At 37.0% G+C, this 22,585-nt stretch overlaps 1 protein-coding gene across 4 annotated transcripts in view; it reads right to left on the reverse strand.

Annotated features, from left to right (window-relative positions):
* Positions 1-22,585, reverse strand: part of SPOCK1 (SPARC (osteonectin), cwcv and kazal like domains proteoglycan 1) — a 1,018,929-nt gene that overhangs the window by 313,139 nt on the left and 683,205 nt on the right. For all 4 annotated transcript variants that reach the window (XM_056821153.1, XM_056821162.1, XM_056821146.1 and 1 more), the window contains one exon: positions 11,568-11,697. In XM_056821153.1, the coding sequence (XP_056677131.1) occupies positions 11,568-11,697 (130 nt within the window). The remainder of the gene's footprint in view (positions 1-11,567; positions 11,698-22,585) is intronic.

Here is a 22,585-nt window from a genome sequence, read left to right on the forward strand (position 1 = left end):
AGGTAGACTGCTGACTTGAGTTTTCATTTAGGAATTACATAGCTGAATTCCTTGGCGACCTTAAATTAATATATATCAGTCTTTTAAAGTGATTTCCTTGTCACAGTACATACATGGTTTCAGTTCCAGGAAGGTGCTGCCAGCCTACATGGGTCACTTGGATGGGTCTTGCTGGCTTGGTCATAACCTACTGGCCTGTCACTCCTGGAAGACATCTCACAAAGATAATTGAGGTTGAAAGAGGAAATGCAGTCTATCTAAGATCACACAGTATAGTTGCAAAAAGCTAGGACTTAGATACACATCTTATAAGGTGTAGCTCTGCTACTGAGTTTCATTTCAAGGAAAGTTTGGGTACTACCTCCAATAACTTGCCTGATATTCCAGTTGTTAATAAATTGTCTCTTTTGGAATTACTCTGTAAATGCTTTTTGTCTACTTATCTTGATCCATGCTATATCCCTCTGCCAATAGAATGTAAGCACCTGGAAGGGAAATTAGTGTTTTCTTTTTTGTTCTTGTGAATGTGAGCAAGTCATTTAAGTTCTCTGGGCCTCAGTTTATTCATCTGTAAAATAAAAGCCAAGGATTATATGATCTCTAAGCTCTTTTCTAGACCTTAGTTCAATGAGGACCTTGGTTCCAGGAAATTACCAGCAATAAAGATTTTATTTGTTAAGGCATTAAATCTGACCTTTATTTTTGAAAGCAATCATAGGAATATAATCTTTATAATGACAAAAAAGTTTTTTAAAAGTCAATACTTCAGAACAAACTCTCTAAATGCACATACCCAAACACATTGCAGATGTATTCTTCTCAGTGAAAGTTAAACCAGGAATGTTTTTTCTAGGTACAGATATAAATCTAGGCATAAAAGAACTATTTATTAATTGATCAACAGTTATTAAGGAGTTAAATATTAGAGGGGTGGCATGAGTACATCCAGTTGAGTCTTGGTGGTTTCATTCCTCTTACAAAAGGGAAACTACATTTTCCAAAAGGTTCTTTAAGAGAAATCAAAATCCTAGATCTTTCCAGGCATACTTTCTAGTTTTTAATCAAATATATATTTTTTTAATTCAAATAATTCAATGGATATAGCATAGGAATAGAAGTTGGAAGCCTAGGATTCTAGCCCCTAATTGCCACTGATTTTCTGTGCATATGGAATTTTTCTAAACTTTAGTTTTCATTACCTATAAAATTGGGGGAAAGGTTTTTGCAAATTCAAATGAAGCAAGATATAATAGTGCTCTGAATTCTTTGGAAAAGCAATAGTAATAACAATAATTATTTTTACAATAACTAATTTTGATAAAGTACATTAAAATTTACAAAGAGACTCATGAGAGTAAGGTAAGCTGAATAGAAGATAGATGCAAAAGGAAATTGAGAGAACATTGCTATTTTTTTGCATACCAATAATGATTGTAATGTCAAGGTGGCTTTCAGCACTGCTTATGAGGCCAGAATGGAAATGAGTGGAGTTTCTTTATGATTTATTAATTTTCTTTTGCTCTAGGAAAGATCTTAGGAAGTATGGGATGAAATGGATGATTTTCTGTTAACAGGCATTCAGAGCTCAAGTTGATCTGGATAGTGATCCCAAAAACATTAACTTTGGTTCACTAATAAAAGACCCAAGCCCAAATTCCTGTTTAAGGAAATCATTTATCTCCTTCCTTGTGTTCATGCTAACTGTGCCTGGAACAGAAAGGTTTATGACAACCTGGGTGGGAGGGGAGGAATTTCAGTGGTGATTTCTGTTCTAAAAAAGAGGAAATCATTGCAAGAAGGACCGTTTTTGCCAACTTCAACAGTTCATTCCTGGTTTATAAATGATAAATAACAATCTAAGCTACCACATCAAGGATCATGAGTGATCAACAGCAGTCTTCCTGGAAAATTTTTTGAACTACTGACAGCATCCCCAGCTGTATCTGACAAAAATACTGCTGCTCCTGGCAGGCCCAAAATCATATGAAGTTGACATTCAAAAAACACTTCCCAGAACAAACACAAGTAGAAATGTTTCTGCCAAATCTGATGTACAATATGCTATATGCCAAGGCAAATACTGATCTTCAATTGGCATTTTTTGTCTATATCAGTGATCTTGAACTCAGAATTCATTCAATCTATATTAAACAATAATTCATTGAGTATCTATTTCCATATATAACACATTATATTATTCTGGAAAGCCATTTGGAACCATGTCAAAAAAGGCTCTAAACTATAGATATCCTTTGACCCAGTGATAATCCAGCTAGACTTAAATTGCCAAGATCAAAGTTAAATCAACAAGCATCTATTAAACATGTTTCAAGTTCCAACGACTGTGAAAAGTTCTGGGGATATTAGAAAAGGCAACAAATAATCTCCATTCTCATGGAGTTCACAGCCCAATGGAGGGAACAACATGAAAATAATCATGTACAAACAAGATAAATCCAGAAAAAAAGGGGGAGATAATTAACTGAGGGAAGATAATAACAATAAAAGGATGGGAAAGAATTCTTATAGAAACTGGGATTTTATTTCAGATTTGAAGGAAATCAGAGAAGCCAGGAGATGGATATGAGGGGACAGAAAATTCCAGGCATGGGGGAGAGCTAGTAAAAATATAGAGCTGTGAGATGGAGTGTTTTGTTCAAGGAAGACTAAAGATGTCAGTACAATAAGAAGGATAGAAGAGTAGAAAGGAGGATCAGGTTTTGAAGGGCTTTAAAAGCCAGAGGATTTTATTTTTAATGTTATAAGTAATAGAGAGCCTCTAGAGTTCATTGACTAGAGGTGGGGCAGGGTAAGAAATGACATGGTCCTCAAAGTGGTTCATTAGGAAAATCACTTTAGCATCCAAAAGCAAGATGGACTAGAATGGAAGAAATATGATTGGACAAGACCAATCTGAAGGCTAGGCTATTACAATAGTTCAGGTATGAAGTGATAAGGACCTATACCAGACTGGTGGCAGCATCAGAGAAGGTGTTATAAATGAGAAAAGTTAACAAATAAAGAATGATAGTCCAATGATTCTTAAATTGTCTCTTCTTGATCTATTCTCCAGGTCATTTGTTTTCTCAATCATCTTCAATTTTTTTCATTCTTTTGATTTTGTTTTAGTATGTCTTGGTGTCTTGTGAGGTCATTAATTTCGAATTGCCCAATTCTAATTTTTAAAGACTGAATTTCTTCCACCCTTTTTATTTTCCTTTTCCTTTTGGTCTGTCATTCTTCCTTTCAAGTCATTCTTCTCTTCTTCCAATTGTTTTTGTGTGTCATTTTCCAGCAGGTCAATTCTGGCTTTCAATGCCTGTGTCTCTGTTTCCAGATAACCTATTTTGCTTTTCAGGCTACTATTTTCCTTTTACCATATTTCTTCAACCTGTCTTATTTGATTTTTAATCCTTTTTTAGCTCCTCCATAGCCTGCATCCAATTCCCTGGTTATTTTGAGGCTTTGCTTGATATTTTCTGGATCCTGTCCTCATCCACTGATTCTGTTCTTTAGTCCTTACACCCACTGAAGCTTTCAATTGTAGCTCTTACTCTCCTGTCTCTTGTTTACTCATTTTATTTACTTTTTTCTCTCCCCCACCCCCAGCCCAATGGATGTTTATGGATGGCTCTCTGTTGATTAACTGAACCTGAGTGTTTTAACTGTTCTGCCTTCAGACTGAATCTTCTCTTTTCTCAATCCTTTGCTGGTATACTGGATTCGACTGGTTGAGGTAACCAATTGTGTTAGCCTGCCATCAGGAAAATTTTTCAGTGTAGCCAGTGGACCAAGGGTGTCCAGGCATCATGAAAATCGACCTACTATGTCTATTTTTCAAGCTCTTTCCAGTAGAAGAGGCTCATGGCTTCTTCTTGGGTTTGGATTTCTTTTTTCTTTGAAGCATTATATAAATATTGGTTTGGAAGGATTATTGGAGAAGTTATAGATTTAGGTGCTCCTAAAACACCATCATGGATCTGTCACCAATGAAGAATGATAGGATTTATTGGATATGATATGGTTATCAATTTATTGGTTATGAAAGTGAGGAGTTAAAGATGATACCCAAGTTGTGAACCTGAATGACTAAGTGGTTGGTGATAGTTGGATTAATATGAAAGGTAGGAAGAAAGAAGGGCTTTTAAAAATCTAATTTAATTTAATTTTTTTGGTTACAATACTCATTTTATTTTCCTCCCTCCCCTCCACCCATGCTTCCCACAGCCAACATGCAATTTCATTGGGTATTACTTGTGTCCTTGGTCAGAACCTATTTGCATGTTGTGGTTTGCACTAGGATGTTCATTTAGAGTCTACATCTCCAACCATATCCCTTTGACCAATGTATTCAAGCAGTTATTTTTCTTCTGTGTTTTTACTCCCACAGTGCTTCCTCTGAATGTGGATAGTGGTTTTTCTTGTAGATTCCTCCAAGTTGTTCAGGATCACTGCACTGCCACTAATGGAGAAGTCCATTACAGTGCATTGTACCACAGTATATCAGGCTCTGTGTACAATGTTTTCCTGGTTCTGCTCGTCTCACACTGCATCACTTCCTGGAGGTTGTTCCAGTCCCCATATATTCCTCCACTTTATTATTCCTTTCAGAACAATAGTATTCCATCACCAACATTTACCACTATTTGTTCAGCCATTCACCAATTGAAGGGCATCCCCTCATTTTCAATTTTTTTCATGACAAAGAGGGCAGTTATGAATATTTTTGTACATGTCTTTTTCCTTATTATCTGTTTGGGGTAAAAAACCCAGTAGTGCTATGGCTGGATCAAAGGGCAGACAGTCTTTTACCGCCCTTTGGGCATAGTTCCAAATTGACCTCCAGAATGTTTGGATCAATTCACAACTCCACCAGCAATAAATTGATGTCCCAACTTTGCCGTATCCCCTCCAGCATTCACTACTTTCCATAGCTGTCATGTTAGCCAATCTGCTAGGTGTGAGGTGATACCTCAGAGTTGTTTTGATTTGCATCTCTCTGATTATAAGAGATGTAGAGCACTTTTTCATGTGCTTATTAATAGTTTTGATTTCTTTGGCTGAGAACTGCCTGTTCATGTCCCTTGCCCATTTACAAATTGGAGAATGGCTTGATTTTTTGTACAATTGATTTAGCTCTTTGTAAATTTGTGTAATTAAAACTTTGTCAGAGGTTTTTGTTATGAAGATTGTTTCCCAATTTGTTGCTTCCCTTCTGATTTTAGTTACATTGGTTTTGTTTGTACAAAAGCTTTTTAATTTGATGTAGTCAACTCTTTCTAAGTCTTCCTTGGTTTTAAAATCTTTCCCTTCCCAAAGGTCTGACATGTATGCTATTCTGTGTTCGCCTAATTTGCTTATAGTTTCCTTCCTTTTGTTCAAGTCATTCACCCATTCTGAATTTATCTTGGTGTAGGGTGTGTGGTGTTGATCCAAACCTAATCTCTCCCACACCGTCTTCCAATTTTCCCAGCAGTTTTTATCAAATAATGGATTTTTGTCCCAAAAGCTGGGGTCTTTAGTTTTGTCATAAACTGTCTTCCTGAAATCATTTACGCCAAGTCTATTCCACTGATCCTCCTTTCTGTCTCATAGCCAGTACCAAATTGTTTTGATAACCACTGCTTTATAGTATAGGTTGAGATCTGGGACTGCAAGTTCTCCTTACTTTGCATTTTTTTTTCATGATTTCCCTGGTTATCCTTGATCTTTTGTTCTTCCAAATGAACTTAATTATGATTTTTTTTTCTAATTCATTAAAGAAGTTTTTTGGTAGTTTAATGAGTATGGCACTAAATAAGTAAATTAATTTGGGTAGGATTGTCATTTTTATTATGTTAGCTCGTCCCACCGATGATCAATCAATGTTTTTCCAATTGTTTACATCTAGTTTTAACTCTGAAAAGTGTTTTGTAGTTGTGTTCATATAGTTCCTGTGTTTGTCTCAGCAGATAGATTCCTAAGAATTTTATATTGTCTAGGGTGATTTTAAGTGGTATTTCTCCTTCTAATTCTTGCTGCTGAAATGGGTTAGAGATATATAGAAATGCTGATGACTTATACGGGTTTATTTTGTATCCTGCAACTTTGCTAAAGTTGTTGATTATTTCGAGTAACTTTTTGGTTGATTCTCTAGGATTCCTTACATAAACCATTATATCATCGACAAAGAGTGATAGCTTGGTCTCATCATTGCCAATTTTAATACCTTCAATTTCTTTTTCTTCTCTTATTGCTACTGCTAGTGTTTCTAGTACAATGTTAAATAATAGAGGTGATAATGGGTATCCTTGTTTTACTCCTGTTCTTATTGAGAAGGCTTCTAGTTTACCCCCAATGCAGATGATGTTTGCTAATAGTTTTAGATATATACTGTTTATTATTTTTAGGAAAGGCCCTTCTATTCCTATACTTTCTAGAGTTTTCAGTAGGAATGGGTGTTGTATTTTATCAAAGGCTTTTCTTCATCTATTAAGATAATCATGTGATTTTTGTCAGTTTGCTTGTTAATATGGTCAATTACGTGGATGGTTTTCCTAATATTGAACCATCCTTGCATTCCAGGTATGAATCCTGCCTGGTCATAGTGGATGACCCTTGTGATGACTTGCTGGAGTCTTTTTGCTCGTATTGTATCTAAGATTTTTGCATCTATATTCATTAGGGAGATTGGTCTATAGTTTTCTTTCTCTGTTTTTGACCTGCCTGGATTTGGGATCAGTACCATGTTTGTGACGTAAAATGAATTTTGTAGAACTCCTTCTTGGCTTATTCTGTCAAATAATTTGTTTAATTTTGGGATTAGTTCTTTTAATGTTTGATAGAATTCATTTGTGAATCCATTTGGACCTGGGGATTTTTTTTTAGGGAGTTCTTTGATGCCTTGTTCAATTTCTTTTTCTGATATGGGGTTATGTAAGTAATCTATGTCTTCCTCTGTTAGTCTAGGCAATTTATATTTTTGTAAGTAATCACCCATATAACCTAAATTGCCATATATGTTGCTATATAATTTGGCATGATGATTTTTAATGATAGCCTTAATTTCCTCTACATTAGAGGCGAGGTCTCCCTTTTCATCTTGGATACTGTCAATTTGTTTTTTTTTATTTCTTTTTTTTAATTAGATTGACCAGTACTTTGTATATTTTATTTGTTTTTTCAAAGTACCAGTTTCTAGTCTTATTTATTAAATCAATAGTTCTTTCATTTTCAATTTAATTAGTTTCTCCTTTGATTTTTTAGGATCTCTAATTTAGTTTTCATCTGAGGATTTTTAATTTGTTCACTTTCTAGTTTTTTTAATTTGCATGCCCAATTCATTGACCTCTACCCTCCCTAATTTGTTAATATATGAACTCAAGAATAAAAATTTACCTGAGTACTGCTTTGGCTGAATCTCGTAGGTTTTGAAAGGATGTCTCGTCATTGTCATTTTCTTCAATGAAATTATTAATTGTTTCTAAGATTTGTTCTTTGACTAACCAGTTTTGGAGAATTGTATTGTTTAATTTCCAATTAATTTTTGATTTACCTCTCCATGTACCCTTACTAATTGTTATTTTCATTGCATTATGATCTGATAAGGTTGCATTTATCATTTCTGCTCTGTTGCACTTGTTTGGAATATTTTTAGGCCCTAATACATGGTCAATTTTTGTGAATGTACCATATGCTGCTGAAAAGAAGATGTATTCCTATTTGTCCCTATTTATTTTTCTCCACATATCTACTAACTATTTTTTTCTAAGATTTCATTCACTTCTCTTACCTCTTTCTCATTTAAATTTTTGTTTGATTTTTCTAGTTTATATAGAGGAAGGTTCAGGTCTTTCTATCTATTTCATCCTTGGCATCCACTAGTTTCTCTTTTAGAAACCTTAATGCTATGCCATTTGGTGCATACTTGTTGAATACTGATATGTCCACATTGTCTATACTGCCTTTTGTCAGGATGTAATTATCTTCCCTATCTCTTTTAACTAGATTTATTTTTATGTTGAGTTTGTCAGATATCATGCTTTCAACTCCTGTCTTCTTTTTATCAATTGATACCCAATAGATTTGGCTCCATCCCCTTACTTTCAGCCTATACGTATCTACCTTCCTCATGTGTGTTTCTTGTAGACAGCATATGGTAGGGTTTTGAATTCTAACCCACTCTGCTATTTGCTTCAGTTTTACAGGTGAGTTCATTCCATTCACATTCGGAGTTATGAATACCAGCTGTGTATTTCCCAGCATTTTGATTTCTACTCCTAGTCATGCTTTTCTTCTTTCACAATTTCCTTATACACCAATGTTTTGTTTTAATCGGTCTCTGTAATTCCCACACTTATTTTACTTACCTTTCTATCTCCCTTATTTTCTTTGCAGTCTTTTTAAAACTACCATCCTCTCCCTCCGTTATATGGCTTCCCTCCCCACCAGTCTGTTTGTTACCCTTCTACTCCTCTCTACAGAGCAAATCTATTCTCTGCCCCTATAGATTGGATTGTTCTTCCTCTTTGGGTCAATTTCAATGCACATATGATTTGAGTATTTCCTGTCTCCAACCCTTTACCCTTTACCGCCTCCTGCCATGAGCTTCTTTGTGACATATAAATTTACCCCCTTTTGTTTCTTTTCCCATTTATTTTAGTATTAACCTCTTTTTCAGCTCTAGTTGTATATATATGTATATATATATACACATGTATATGTATTTATGCATGCATATATCTACATACCTATTTACATCTTGTTATTTCATCCTATACAGTTCGTCACTGTTCCCTCTAAGTATAATTCTTCTAGATTCCAAGGTGATAACAACAGTTTTTAAGAGTTACCAATGACCTCTTTTCTTATAGGGATACATATCATTTTAACTTATTGAATCTCTTAAAAAGGGTTTTTTTTGTTTGTTTTGTTTTGTTTTTCTTTTTTCCCTCTTTTTTTAAACCCGTACCTTCCATCTTGGAGTCAATACTATGTATTGGCTCCAAGGAAGAAGCGTGGTAAGGGCTAGGCAATGGGGGTCAAGTGACTTGCCCAGGGTCACACAGTTAGGAAGTGTCTGAGGCCAGATTTGAACCTAGGACCTCCCATCTCTAAGCCTGGCTCTCAATCCACTGAGCTACCCAGCTGCCCCCCTTTCCCCTCTTTTTTGATGAACTTTTGATACTTCTTTTGAGTTCTGTTCTTGGACATCAAATTTTCTGTTCAGATCTGGTCATTTCTTTACAAATTCTTGGAATTCTTCTATTTTGTTGAATGACTATTCTTCGGCCTGTAAGAATATAGTCAGTTTTGCTGAGTAGTTGATTCTTGGTTGTAGACCTAGTTCCCTGGCTTTCTGGAATATCATATCCCATGCCTTTTGGTCCTTTAGTTTAGATATAGGCAGATGCTGTGTTATCCTCACTTTGGTTCCATGGTATCTGAATGACTTCTTCTTAGCAGCTTGTAATATTTTTCCTTGGACTGATAGTTCTTGAATTTTACTAAATCATTCCTGGGTGTTGTCAGTTGAGGATTAAGTACAGGAGGTGATCTGTGGATTCTTTCAGTATTCACTTTTCCCTCTTGTTCTAGAATATTGGGGCAGTTTTCTTGGATAATTTCCTGTAGTATGATGTCCAGGCTTTTTCTTTTGCCATGGTCTTCTGGTCGACCAATGATTCTTAAGTTGTCTCTCCTGGAATGATTTTCTGAATCTTCTGTTTTGTGAATGAGGTGCTTCATATTTTCCTCATTTTTTTCATTCTTTTGATTCTGTTTTATATTGTCCTGCTGCCTTGTGAAGTCACTTGCTTATAATTGTTGTATTCTGGTTCTGAAAGACTGGATTTCATCCCTGGCTTTTTGGTCATCCTCTCCTTCTGGTCTGATTTTCTTTGGAGGTCCTTTTTCATCATCTTTGCATTATATTTCATCTCCTTTCCCTCATCTTTCATCTTCTTTGCCTCCTCTTTCATCTCTTTTGCCTCATTTTCAAACTGATTAATTTTGGCTTTCAAAACACTGTTTTCTGTTTCCAGATGACTTATCTTGCTTTTAAACTTGTCTTCAGCCTCTCTTAATTGTGTTTTGAATTGTATTTTGAGTTCTTCCAGGACTTGTATCCAATTCACTGGGCTTTCTGTTTTTTTGCTTGGAGTTCTCTCATGCTCTTTTCTGTTTGCTCTTTGTTCATTGCCTGTGTAGACCCTGTCAATTGTAATTTCTTTTTTTCTTTTTCTGTTGTTTGTTCCTATTTATCCCTTCTTTACTCCCCACTGTTGCCTGAGCTCTTGATCCTCTAATTTTTTGTGTGTGGTTTTGGGCTTTTTTTTCAGCCTTCACCCTTGGAGTTTTGTCAGTAAATCTCTCAGGGCAGTCTGTGGGGGAGGGGTGTTGGAGCTTGAGCTTCTCTGCCCTCTGGAAGCTGTGTTGGAATTAGTTCCAGCAGTCTGTGGGGGGTGGGTTTTGTAGCTTGAGCTTCCTTGTCCTTTGAAGGCTTTGATGGGATTAATTCTGGCTTGTTTGCTGGATGTGCCCTGGGGCTGAAACCTTGGGAAGGGGTGGGGCAATATGCAGTGTCTCTGCTGCTGCAACTATGCCTCCTGCTCTGTGCTCTGTGTTTCTCCTCTCTCTGCCTCCCCACTGTCTGTTTTGAATGTTCTGAGACTGACACAGCTTTGCCCGCAAGATACGCCCTCCAGCCCAGAGCCTTTGCCTGAGGAGAGGTTCCAGCTGCTGCAAAGGATGCTGGGATCCTCCTTCCTTCCTCTTAAACTGGAATGTTCTTGAATTCTGGCTTTTGGGGGCCTACCTTTTAAGTTGAGTCCAGCAGGAGGGTTCCTTGGCTCCATCTTATTGTTAGGTTTGATTTTAAGTCCCCTAGGAGCATTTAGTTTGCAATCAGTAAGGAAGGGTTTTCAGAGGTCTGAACATTTGTGCCTCTATGCTGCCATCTTGACTCTGCCTCCTGATTCATCCCATTTTTGACAAAATTTTCACTATTTTTTCCTTAAAACCAAAAATGTAGTCCTATAAATTAGGGCACTATTTCATGTCCATGGATGGACATCTGTTGGTCATATTCTCACTTTCAGTAAACTAGTGGCATGGGCCACTTGCTCCACAACACTCAGGTTGCCTCATTCTCATCATTTAAATGGTTCTAAAACCCTCTCTTCCTTGAAGTCTTCCTAGTTCAGTGAAAAATTGTTAAGAAATTTCCCCCTTCCTGCTCAACCCATTCATGAACTAATAACCATGATGAACCTTTCTGATCTGGCCCACTGAAATATATTTTCCCTTTGTCTTCTGCCACTTAAAGCACTTGTGCTTTGCCCTAAATAATGTAACTTTGTGATCTGGCATAAAACTCAAGGATGGCAAAGATGGCATGTGTGTACATGTGTCTATGCATTCACAAAAGTGAGTGCTTGTGTATGCATGTTTGTATTCATTGACAAGGGGACATATGGAGTGGGGAGACTCTTTTGGTTCAGCTCAAATGCTATAAAGTCTTTTAGAGAATGCTTATTGAAAATAACAATGATGATGGAAAAGACCTATAGAGAAAAAAGAACATTTACCTTGGAGGTGTAGGTGTGGCCATCAGAGCCACAGACAAGGCTGGTGTGTGCTGAAGCTGTGCAAGGTTTGCACTTGACTACATTTGAGGTTCCAGTCCGGTGTTTGTGGGCCATGTTCCCCTTCTTTTGCCTAAGACCATGAAACAGACATACACAAAAAGGGAAAAAAAAACCTATTAGCCAACACCGCAAATAGTGCAGAGTCTTTTCTTTGGTGGGTTATGGGTTTAATGGTCACAATATAATAAGGCTTAGACCCCAACCATTCAAAGCATTTTATTTTTAATCAAGCAAAGCCCCACCCCCTCAGCTACTCTCAGTTTTCTTCTTCCTATCACCTTGAGGAGAAACAACAGCAGAGTGGATATGAATCTGGGGTTCCTACAGTGAACAGTTTGAAAATTACTTTCTAAGAAACAGATTATAAAGCTGTAACTCCAATGTATAAAGAGAGTCATGAGAGAGAGCAGTCATTAAACAAGCTAATCAGTTTGCAGTCCCAGAGACTGCTTCTGGGAGGGTCACATGTCCATCATCTTATAGGGGAAGGAGATATTAGACATTTTGGATATTAAAGATCCAGGGGGAAAAAAGTACTGAAAAGTCATTGGCTATTGAATCATTAGGATTCCCAATTAATTAAGCTTCACTAAGATAAGGTGATTTTTTTTTACAAACCTCATCAGAAGCATCATCCTCAATCAATCAACAAGAATTAATTAAGAACCTACTATGTGCCAGTCACTGTGATAGGGAATAAAATAAACAATTTTGCACAAGAAGTTTACATTCTGGTGGAGGGAGAGGGATAAGGAGTAAGAAGGGGAGACAAATATCACCTGCCATTTACGGGTACAATGAATATTTTCAAAACATTTTCTATTTGATCTTCATAATAACCCTCTAATAGAAGTTCTATTATCTTCATTTTCTAGATGTGGAAACCAAGCCAGAGAGAAGTTACACAGGGTAACACATCTAGTAAGCCTCTGAAATAGGACTCCAACTCAGTTCTTTCTGACTGTAAACCTAGTGATATTTCCACTACACAACCACATGCTCAGACTAGGATTTAGGCTAGATCATAGAATTAATGACAGTGAGACTGAGTGAACTTTGAGTCCTTGTGGTCCTAAGGGACCTAAGAAATCATCTTATGCAATCCATTCATTTTATAGATTCAGAAGCTAAGGATCTGAAAGGTTATGTGATCTGCTATGGTGATCTAGCAAGTTGCAGAACTAGGATTCAACTTCAAATCCAGCCTTCCTTTCACCATACTACACAAAGACCAAAACAAACATTGGATAAAATGTTCCACTTTGGAAGCCAAGGAAAACAATAAGCAGGCCTCTTTCTCTGTCCTCTCTGGGCTCTGTCCCCTAAGCTCAGCACAAAGCCTATCTCAGAGTGGTATAGATAGAAATGCATTCTTAAATACAACTGAATGACTTTATCACAGCTGTAGAAAAGTATTTCTGGATACATTTTAAAGCAATTTCATTCCTGCTTACAATTTACCAAGTGATGTCTAGGTAATGTCACTTTCAACCGTTAAAATAATCAAAATTCAATTCTTTCATTTCAGCTCAAGTTTTCTCCAAATCTATCCTTTGTCATAATGATGTATAGTGCTATTAGGATGGCTTGTGTCCACAGAAGGAACCCCATCACAGTATCACAAACCAGTAAAATAAAAGCCTGTTGTCAAAGTCATCATTTTTCCCTTATAATGCAGCCACCCTCCCAACAAACCACATTTAGTAACTTGAGTACCTTTTGGTACTCTATACAGGTCTAAGGATAAATACTACGAGGCAATTATAAATCCCACAGAAAGAGGATTGCTCACATAAAATTATTCTGCAGAAAAAAACACCTGCTCCAATATATGGGGGGTATTGAGCAATGAATTCCCAATAGCACTTCAGAAAAGTATTTTGGCCTTAATATACATTGCCTCCTTCCAGCATCAAGAATAGACTTCTGTACATAGTAAGCATAAATAAATATTTGTTGGATTTAAGTGAATCTACCTACTCAACGATTCTTGATAATGTCATAGATTATCAAATGGCATCTAAGTAGCTAGAGGTTTTTGGAAAGGGGAAAAGGACATAACACTAACATAACCTTTCCACCAGCAGCTACAGTCAAGAAAGTGGGTCCTACAGAAAAATACTGATTGGATCGAAGAAATAGCTTTCTGATTATTAATAGGACAGCACTCCTTTGATTCAAAACGAATTGTTCCTTAGAGAACAAGGGAAAACCCTCCATATCCAGCAGAGTTTTTGTTTTTTTTTAACTTTGGGTGAGTTATTTAATCTTTTGGGCCTTTAGGCAAACCTCTCTATTTTTTTTTCATTTCAAAGCATTATTTATTAAAGATATAGATCATTTTCATTTCCTCCCCCCCCACCCTCCATAGCGAACGCGTAAATCCACTGGGCATTACATGTTTTTTTTATTTGAACCTATTGCTATGTTGATAATATTTGCATTAGAGTGTTCATTTAGAGTCTCTCCTCTGTCATATCCCCTCAACTGCTGTATTCAGGCAGTTGATTTTCCTCGGAGTTTCTACTCCCACAGTTTGTCCTCTGCTTCTGGATAGTGTTTTTCTCCTAGATCCCTGCAGATTGTTCAGGGACATTACACCACCACTAATGGAGAAGTCCATTACGTTCGATTATACCACAGTGTATTAGTCTCTGTGTACAATGTTCTCCTGGTTCTGCTCCTCTCGCTCTGCATCACTTCCTGGAGGTTGTTCCAGTCTCCATGGAACTCCTCCACTTTATTATTCCTTTTAGCACAATAGTATTCCATGAACAACATATACCACAATTTGCTCAGCCATTCCCCAATTGATGGGCATCCCCTCGTTTTCCAGTTTTTGGCCACCACAAAGAGTATAGCTATGAATATTTTTGTACAAGTCTTTTTGTCCATTATCTCTTTGAGGTACAGACCCAACAGTGCTATGGCTGGATCAAAGGGTAGATATTCTTGTGTCGCCCATTGGGCATAGTTCCAAATTGCCCTCCAGAATGCTTGGATCAGTTCACAACTCCACCAGCAATGAATTAATGTCCCTACTTTGCCACATCCCCTCCAGCATTCATTACTTTCCTTTGCTGTTATGTTAGCCAATCTGGTAGGTGTGAGGTGATACCTCAGAGTTGTTTTTCTTTGCATCTCTCTGATTATAAGAGATTTAGAACACTTCTTCATGTGCTTATTAATAGTTTTGATTTATTTATCTGAGAACTGCCTATCCATGTCCCTTGCCCATTTTGGTTTTTTTTGTTTGTGCAAAAGCTTTTTAATTTGATGTAGTCAAAATTATTTATTTTACATTTTGTGATTCTTTGTAGTTCTTGCTTGGTTTTAAAGTCATTCCCCTCCCAAAGGTTTGACATTTATAGTATTCTGTGTTTACCCAATTTACTTATGGTTTCCTTCTTTATGTTTAAGTCACTCAACCATTTTGAATTTATCTTGGTGTAGGGTGTGAGGTGTTGATCTATTCCTAGTTTCTCCCACACAGTGTTCCAATTTTTGTGGATTTTTGTCCCAAAAGCTGGGATCTTTGGGTTTATCATATACTGTCTTGCTGAGGTCGCTTTCCCCCAGTCTATTCCACTGATCTTCCTTTCTGTTTCTTAGCCAGTACCAAATTGTTTTGATGACTGCTGCTTTGTAATATAGTTTTAGGTCAGGGACTACAAGGCCCCCATTATATGTGTTTTTTTTTTTCATTATTTCCCTGGATATCCTTGATCTTTTGTTCTTCCAAATGAACTTTGTTATGGATTTTTCTAAATCAGTAAAGAAGTATTTTGGTAGTTCAATGGGTATGGCACTAAATAGATGAATAAGTTTGGTTAGGATGGTCATTTTTATTATATTGGCTCGTCCTATCCATGAGCAGTTAATGTTTTTCCATTTGTTCAAGTCTAGTTTTAGTTGTGTGGTGAGTGTTCTGTAGTTGTGTTCATATAGTTCCTGTGTTTGTCTTGGGAGGTAGATTCCTAGGTATTTTATTTTGTCTAAGGTGATTTTGAATGGGATTTCTCTTTCTAGTTCTTGCTGCTGAGCTGTGTTGGAGATATATAGAAAAGCTGATGATTTATGTGGGTTTATTTTGTATCCTGCAACTTTGCTAAAGTTGTTGATTATTTCAATTAGCTTTTTGGTAGAATCTCTAGGATTCTTTAAGTAGACCATCATGTCATCCGCAAAGAGTGATAACTAGGTCTCCTCCTTGCCTATTTTGATGCCTTCAATTCCTTTATCTTCTCTAATTGCTACTGCTAGTGTTTCTAGTACAATGTCAAATAGTAGAGGTGATAATGGGCATCCTTGTTTCACTCCTGATCTTATTGGGAATGCATCTAGTTTATCCCCATTGCAGATGATATTAGCTGTTGGTTTTAGATATATACTGTTTATTAGTTTTAGGAATGACCCTTCTATTCCTATGCTTTCTAGTGTTTTTAATAGGAATGGGTGTTGTATTTTATCAAAGGCTTTTTCTGCATCTATTGAGATAATCATGTGTTTCTTGCTAGTTTGCTTGTTGATGTGGTCAATTATGTGGATGGTTTTCCTAATGTTGAACCAGCCCTGCATCCCTGGTATGAATCCTACTTGATCATGGTGAATGATCCTTCTGATCACTTGCTGGAGTCTTTTTGCTAGTATCCTATTTAAGATTTTTGCATCTATATTCATTAGGGAGATTGGTCTATAGTTTTCTTTCTCTGTTTTTGACCTGCCTGGTTTTGGAATCAGTACCATGTTTGTGTCATAAAAGGAGTTTGGTAGCACTCCCTCTTTGCTTATTATGTCAAATAGTTTGTATAGTATTGGGATTAACTTTTCTCTGAATGTTTGATAGAATTCACTGGTGAATCCATCAGGCCCTGGGGATTTTTTCTTAGGAAGTTCTTTGATGTCTTCTTGGATTTCATTTTCTGATATGGGACTATTTAAGAATTCTATTTCCTCTTCTGTTAGTCTAGGCAGTTTGTATTTTCGTATATATTCATCCATTTCTCCTAAATTGGTGTATTTATTGCCATATAATTGGGCAAAGTAATTTCTAATGATTGCCTTAATTTCATCTTCATCGGAGGTGCTGTCCCCCTTTTCATCTTTAATGCTGTTAATTTGCTTTTCTTCCTTCCTTTTTTTTAATTAGATTGACCAGTACTTTGTCTATTTTGTTTGTTTTTTCAAAATACCAGCTTCTTGTCTTATTTATTAAATCAATAGTTCTATCACTTTCAATTTTATTAATTTCTCCCTTAATTTTTAGGATTTCTAATTTGGTTTTCTGCTGGAGGTTTTTAATTTGATCGCTTTCGAGTTTTTTCATTTGCATTTCCAATTGATTGATCTCTGCTCTCCGTTGTTTGTTAATATAAGCATTCAGGGATATGAATTTACCCCTGATTACCGCTTTGGCTGCATCCCAAAAGGTTTGAAAGGATGTTTCGCCATTGTCATTTTCCTCGATGAAATTATTAATTGTTTCTATGATTTCTTCTTTAACTAAACGGTTTTGGAGTATCATATTGTTTAATTTCCAATTGGTTTTAGATTTGGTTTTCCATGTACCATTACTAATCATTATTTTTATTGCCTTGTGATCTGAGAAGGCTGCATTCATTATTTCTGCTTTTTTGCATTTGTGTGCTATGTTTCTGTGACCTAATGTATGGTCAATTTTTGTGAATGTGCCATGTGGTGCTGAGAAGATGGTGTATTCCTTTTTATCCCTATTTATTTTTCTCCATATGTCTATTAATTCTAATTTTTCTAAGATTTCATTCACTTCTTTTACCTCTTTCTTATTTATTTTTTGATTTGATTTATCTAAATTTGATAATGGTTGGTTTAAGTCTCCCACTAGTATGGTTTTATTGTCTATTTCTTCCTTCAATTCTCCTAGTTTCTCCATTAGAAATTTGGGTGCTATATTATTTGGTGCATACATGTTGATTAATGATATTTCCTCATTGTCTAGAGTCTCTTTTAACAAAATATAATTACTTTCCCTATCCCTTTTGATCAGGTCTATTTTTGCATTGGCTTTATCAGATATCATGATTACCACTCCTGCCTTCTTTCTATCAGTTGAGGCCCAGAAGGTCTTACTCCATCCTTTAATTCTGACCTTGTGGGTGTCAACCTGCCTCATGTGTGTTTCTTGAAGACAACATATGGTAGGGTTTTGGATTCTAATCCATTCTGATATTCGTCTACGTTTTATGGGTGAGTTCATCCCATTCACGTTCAAAGTTATGATTGTCATTTGTGGACTCCCTGGCATTTTGATATGCTTCCCTAATTCTAACCTTTTCTTCTTCGGCTCTACCTTTTAGTCCAGTGATTTACTTTGAATCAGTCCCCCTTGTCCCCTCCCTTGATGTTTCCCTTTTTAGTCCCTCCCTTTTTGTTCCCTCCCCCTCCCCCTCTCTTTCCCTCCCTTTTTGTTCTCCCTCTCCCCCTCCCCCCCTTGGTTTTCCCTTCTCCCTACCCTTGTTGGGTAAGATAGAATTCAAGATCCCAATGGATCTGGATGTTTTTCCCTCTCAGAGTTGATTTCCCTGAGATTGAGGTTTAAGTAAAAAAAACAAAACCCTCTCTTCCTCTCCTTCTTATAGGAGTTTTCTTCCCCTCCCCTTCCCATGTGAATCTTTGTGTGAGAATGATTATTCTATTTGGTCTTTCTTTACCCTCTATTTATACATTACATTTTACCCACATATTAGTATACATAGATTGATATAAATGTAGTCCTTATAGAAGAGAGTTTGAGTAAAAGAAGAAGATAACATTTTTCCTCTTTCCTTAATATTTACCTTTTCAGGTATTCCTTGCTCTTTGATTTTCGGTATCAAACTTTCCACAGAGCTCTGGTCTTTTCTTTGCAAAAAGTTGGAAGTCTTCTATTTTGTTGAATGCCCATACTTTCCCTTGGAAGTATATAGTCAGTTTTGCTGGGTAGCTGATTCTTGGTTGGAGACCCAGCTCTCTTGCCTTTCTGAAGATCATGTTCCATGCCTTACGATCATTCAGAGTAGAACTTGCAAGGTCTTGTGTGACCCTGATTGGCATTCCTTTATATCTAAATTGTCTTTTTCTGGCTTCCTGTAGGATTTTTTCTTTTGTTTGATAGCTTTGGAATTTGGCAATTTACATTCCTGGGAGTTGTCTTTTGGGGGTTTAGTGTAGAAGGTGTTCTGTGAGCTCTGTCAGTGGCTGTATTGCCCCCTTGTTCTAGAATCTCTGGGCAATTTTCTTTGATTATATCTTGTATCACCATGTCCAGTTTGGTGTTTATTTCTGGCTTTTCTGCGAGTCCAATTATTCTTAAATTATCCCTTCTCCCTCTATTTTCCAGATGTATCACCTTGTTGGTGAGATATTTTATGTTCTCTTCTAATTTCTTGGTATTTTGACTTTGCTTTATTAATTCTTGCTCTTTTACACGATCGTTGTCTTCCAGCTGCCTGATTCTAGCCTTTAAAGCCTGGTTTTCCTTTTCAGTTTGGTCATACCGGTTTTGTAGATGCGTGAATTTCTTTTGCATTATTTCCAACTTTTCCTCCCAGAAGGCTTCCATCTTTTTGGTCATTTCTGATTCAAATTCTTCATAGGTTTGTGGAGAGTTTCCATTTCCTTTGGAAGGTTTTGGAGCATTTTCTTGTATATTATCTTCTATCTGCTCTGTATTTTGTATTTTGGCTCCATAGAATGTGTCCAAAGTCGCCCCTTTCTTCTTATTTTTCTTGGTATTTTGGGGCTTCTGTGCTTCTGTGGAGTTTGCCATCTCTGAATGTGGAGGATTAGCTTTTTTTATCTCTGTCTGGTGTTCAGAGGCTTTAGTCCTGGGCAGATTGTCGGTTCTATGAGCTTTCCCTGGGTTAAACTGAGTATGCCTCACTGGAACTGGAATGGAAGGGTCAGACCACGTTGCTTTCCGGAAGTTGCCTTCAGAATCGCTGGCCATGAGGCTGTTTCGTCGGCCTGCGGGGGGATGGGCTGCAGCTTCCCCAAGCTCCGAGGGCAGGGACTTTCAATGAGACTTGGATAGTAGGATCCAGCCCGTGTGGCTGTCTTGCTCCAGGCAGTGACTTTCACTGGGACTAGGATAGAAGGCCCTGAGGGTTGTTGTTCCGAGGACCCTGCTCTCTGATCCAGGTCAGACTGCGGCTTCCCGGAGCCTTGGACTCTGCGCTCCTACCCCTTAGGTCCGAGTGATCTCGGGTTCTGGCTTTTGAGGGGAGCCGTACCTTTTCATCCGGGTCCAGGTCCAGGAGGAGGGTTCCCAGGGTCTGTGCTGTTGATCGTTTTGAATTTCGGCGCCTTAGGAGCTTATCGTTTGAGATCGGTCGGGAAGGGTTTTCCGGAGATCTGAACTTTAGCTTTCTCTAAGCCACCATCTTAACCAGAAGTTGCTATTAGTTATTTTAATAGTAAGTATTTAGTTAATTAATTAAAAGTAAGTAATAGTAAGTAATTCTTTTTTGAGAGATTTGTGACTGGAAAACAAGGTCAACTTAATGTGTAGCTATGAACCAATGAACTACTCATATGACCCACTGGTATGAACAGTGTTAAAATATAGTCTTTCCAAATAAATATCCTCTCATGTTCAATAGACTCCCTACGGTGTACCTACACAAATATTATATATAACCAAAAGTTTCACAGAATGAGAAAGCATGGATGGATTTTTGTATCAAAGAAATAATAGACCCCACAAATTATTTTTTTAAAATTATTGTTAAAGAGTTTATTCTCATTATATTAAAGTCATTTTTGGAGCCAGGAATTTCTGTAAATAGGTTCTGTATTTGGTAATCTTCATGAAATATCTCTCCTAGGGCAAAATTTTATATTTATTTAGTGGGCCTCTACCCGGCAGCCATACTATTTACCCCCAACAACCAAAGACTCAAAAGAATTTTGACCTTTGACAAGTTTGGAGTGCAGTAGGCTCTTTACTTCCATCCCCCTGCCCACCCCCCAAAAGGCTTCTAATTAGACTCAGTAAATACAGTCTGGCTGTTATTTACAAAGATATTTATCAAAGGTCAAGTGCTAATATGGCTAAGCTTAAGGGATATTTCAACTTTCTTTCCTGTATTTGCAAGACTCTACCTTGCTATGGATGAAGTATTTCTTGTTCACCCTCCTATTTCCACTTAGGACTCCAGTGTTCCCCTAAGGACTATTCAAAATTACATTTTAAAAGTGTAGAAATGAACCAATAGGGGTAGATGAGAGAACCAACAGGTAGTCTCTAATTTGTTTCACCTTAACTCTGTCTCTTTGATGAGCACATTATTAATTCCCAAAAGTTGCTTTTCCAGGGTGATACAAATTCTCTGGATTAGTGCGAATTTGCCCATCACCATTAAAATACATCAGATCTTAGTGATAAGAAAACTGTGCATTTGAATATTGTTTCTGAGTCTTTTGAAAAACTAGAGTTAATTTATGACTGGAAGGCACCTTAGAAATCATCTAGTTCAACCTTTTCATTTTATCATTGCAGAATCTAGTGAATGATATGTATAATATATGGTTATTATATCTATTTTACAGATGAAGCTCTGGGAGGTTAAGTGATTTGTCTAGGATTCTATAAGTCTCAGGTTTCCCTTGCTCTAATGAGGTTCCAAAAGCTTGCTACCTGGCTCCCATTTCCCCCTTCCATTCTCGTCAGGTTTTACAACCTGAGGCCCTAGGACAATTCCACCTAAAGCCAAACCCTTGTGGACAATGATAACCTATTTGAACTCATTCCCAATCATTATTCTTCCACTTCCATCATACCCACTGCATCCCAGTTCTCTGAAAACTCAAATGCACTTGCTCAGTCCCATTCTCAATTTCACACTAAACCCTCCCTTATTCCCATAATTTTTAACACACCTCTCCCTGAACTCCAATCTTCTATTCTAAAGCTTCTCAGCCCATCTACTATGCTTTCTAGAATGCCTGTTCCATAGTAAATGAATTGGATTTCAACTTAACCATTCTTTTCCTTTTTCATTCTATCCATTTTCTTGCAGTCCCTCACCTGGCTCCCTCTTGATGTCATACTTCCCTGGTTAACTTTTACGGTATTGTTTGCATTGTTATTCATTCCCCTATCTTATTGGTAAAGGATGGGGAGTTGTAATACTCCTTGTTCAATGTTTCCACTTCTAGCTTCTCCTCTACCATCTTTAGTCAGTAACCTCTCCTCCTTTGAAATTCATTCAATCTATATTTATTATCCAATCAAAATTCTGGTAGCTGTAATCTGTAGACCTGCAGGACATCCTCTTTTCTTCTTCAAAGCATTCAGTGCCTAGTTCAGTCTATTTACTCTCCCCAACTTTTTCCTTCATACCTCAACATACATATTGATACTCCTTCAAATACCCTAACCTCCCAATTCCTCAGCTTACCCATTTCCCAATGACCTACTCCTCCACTTTATTTCAGTTACAGACAAAGATAGTCATTGATCTTTTCATCAATCATGAGTATTCCCCATTCATGTTAATGAACTCTTAAATTACTTTATCTGATCAACATCTGTAGTGATTCCATTTCTCTCTCTCAAAAACCTAAACCCCATTCTTTGAATTCATTCTGACTTCCAATCCATCCACCCCTCAGTTCTTTCTCAGACCATCATCCCTACACTATTTACACCCTCTTCTCTTCCTGTTCGGTTTTATATTGATTTCTTCTTTTGAGTTCTTTGTACTTTTATCCTATAAAAGATCTTGCCCTTCCAAATACAGCTTTGGATTACTCTCTGCACCTCTTGCCTCTTACTCACATGCTGCTGAATGAACTTGGGGAGAAAAATCACAAAAAGGTGTTAATTGTGTCCACTATAAATGTATGTTTCATAATCAGGCACTAAACGGAACAACAATCATTTTAAATCTCCCTAAATGATTCTCTATCCCACTCATGGAATCAGCTTATCCAAAACT

This window comes from Monodelphis domestica, chromosome 1 (assembly GCF_027887165.1).
Source record: "Monodelphis domestica isolate mMonDom1 chromosome 1, mMonDom1.pri, whole genome shotgun sequence".
NCBI lineage: Eukaryota > Metazoa > Chordata > Mammalia > Didelphimorphia > Didelphidae > Monodelphis > Monodelphis domestica.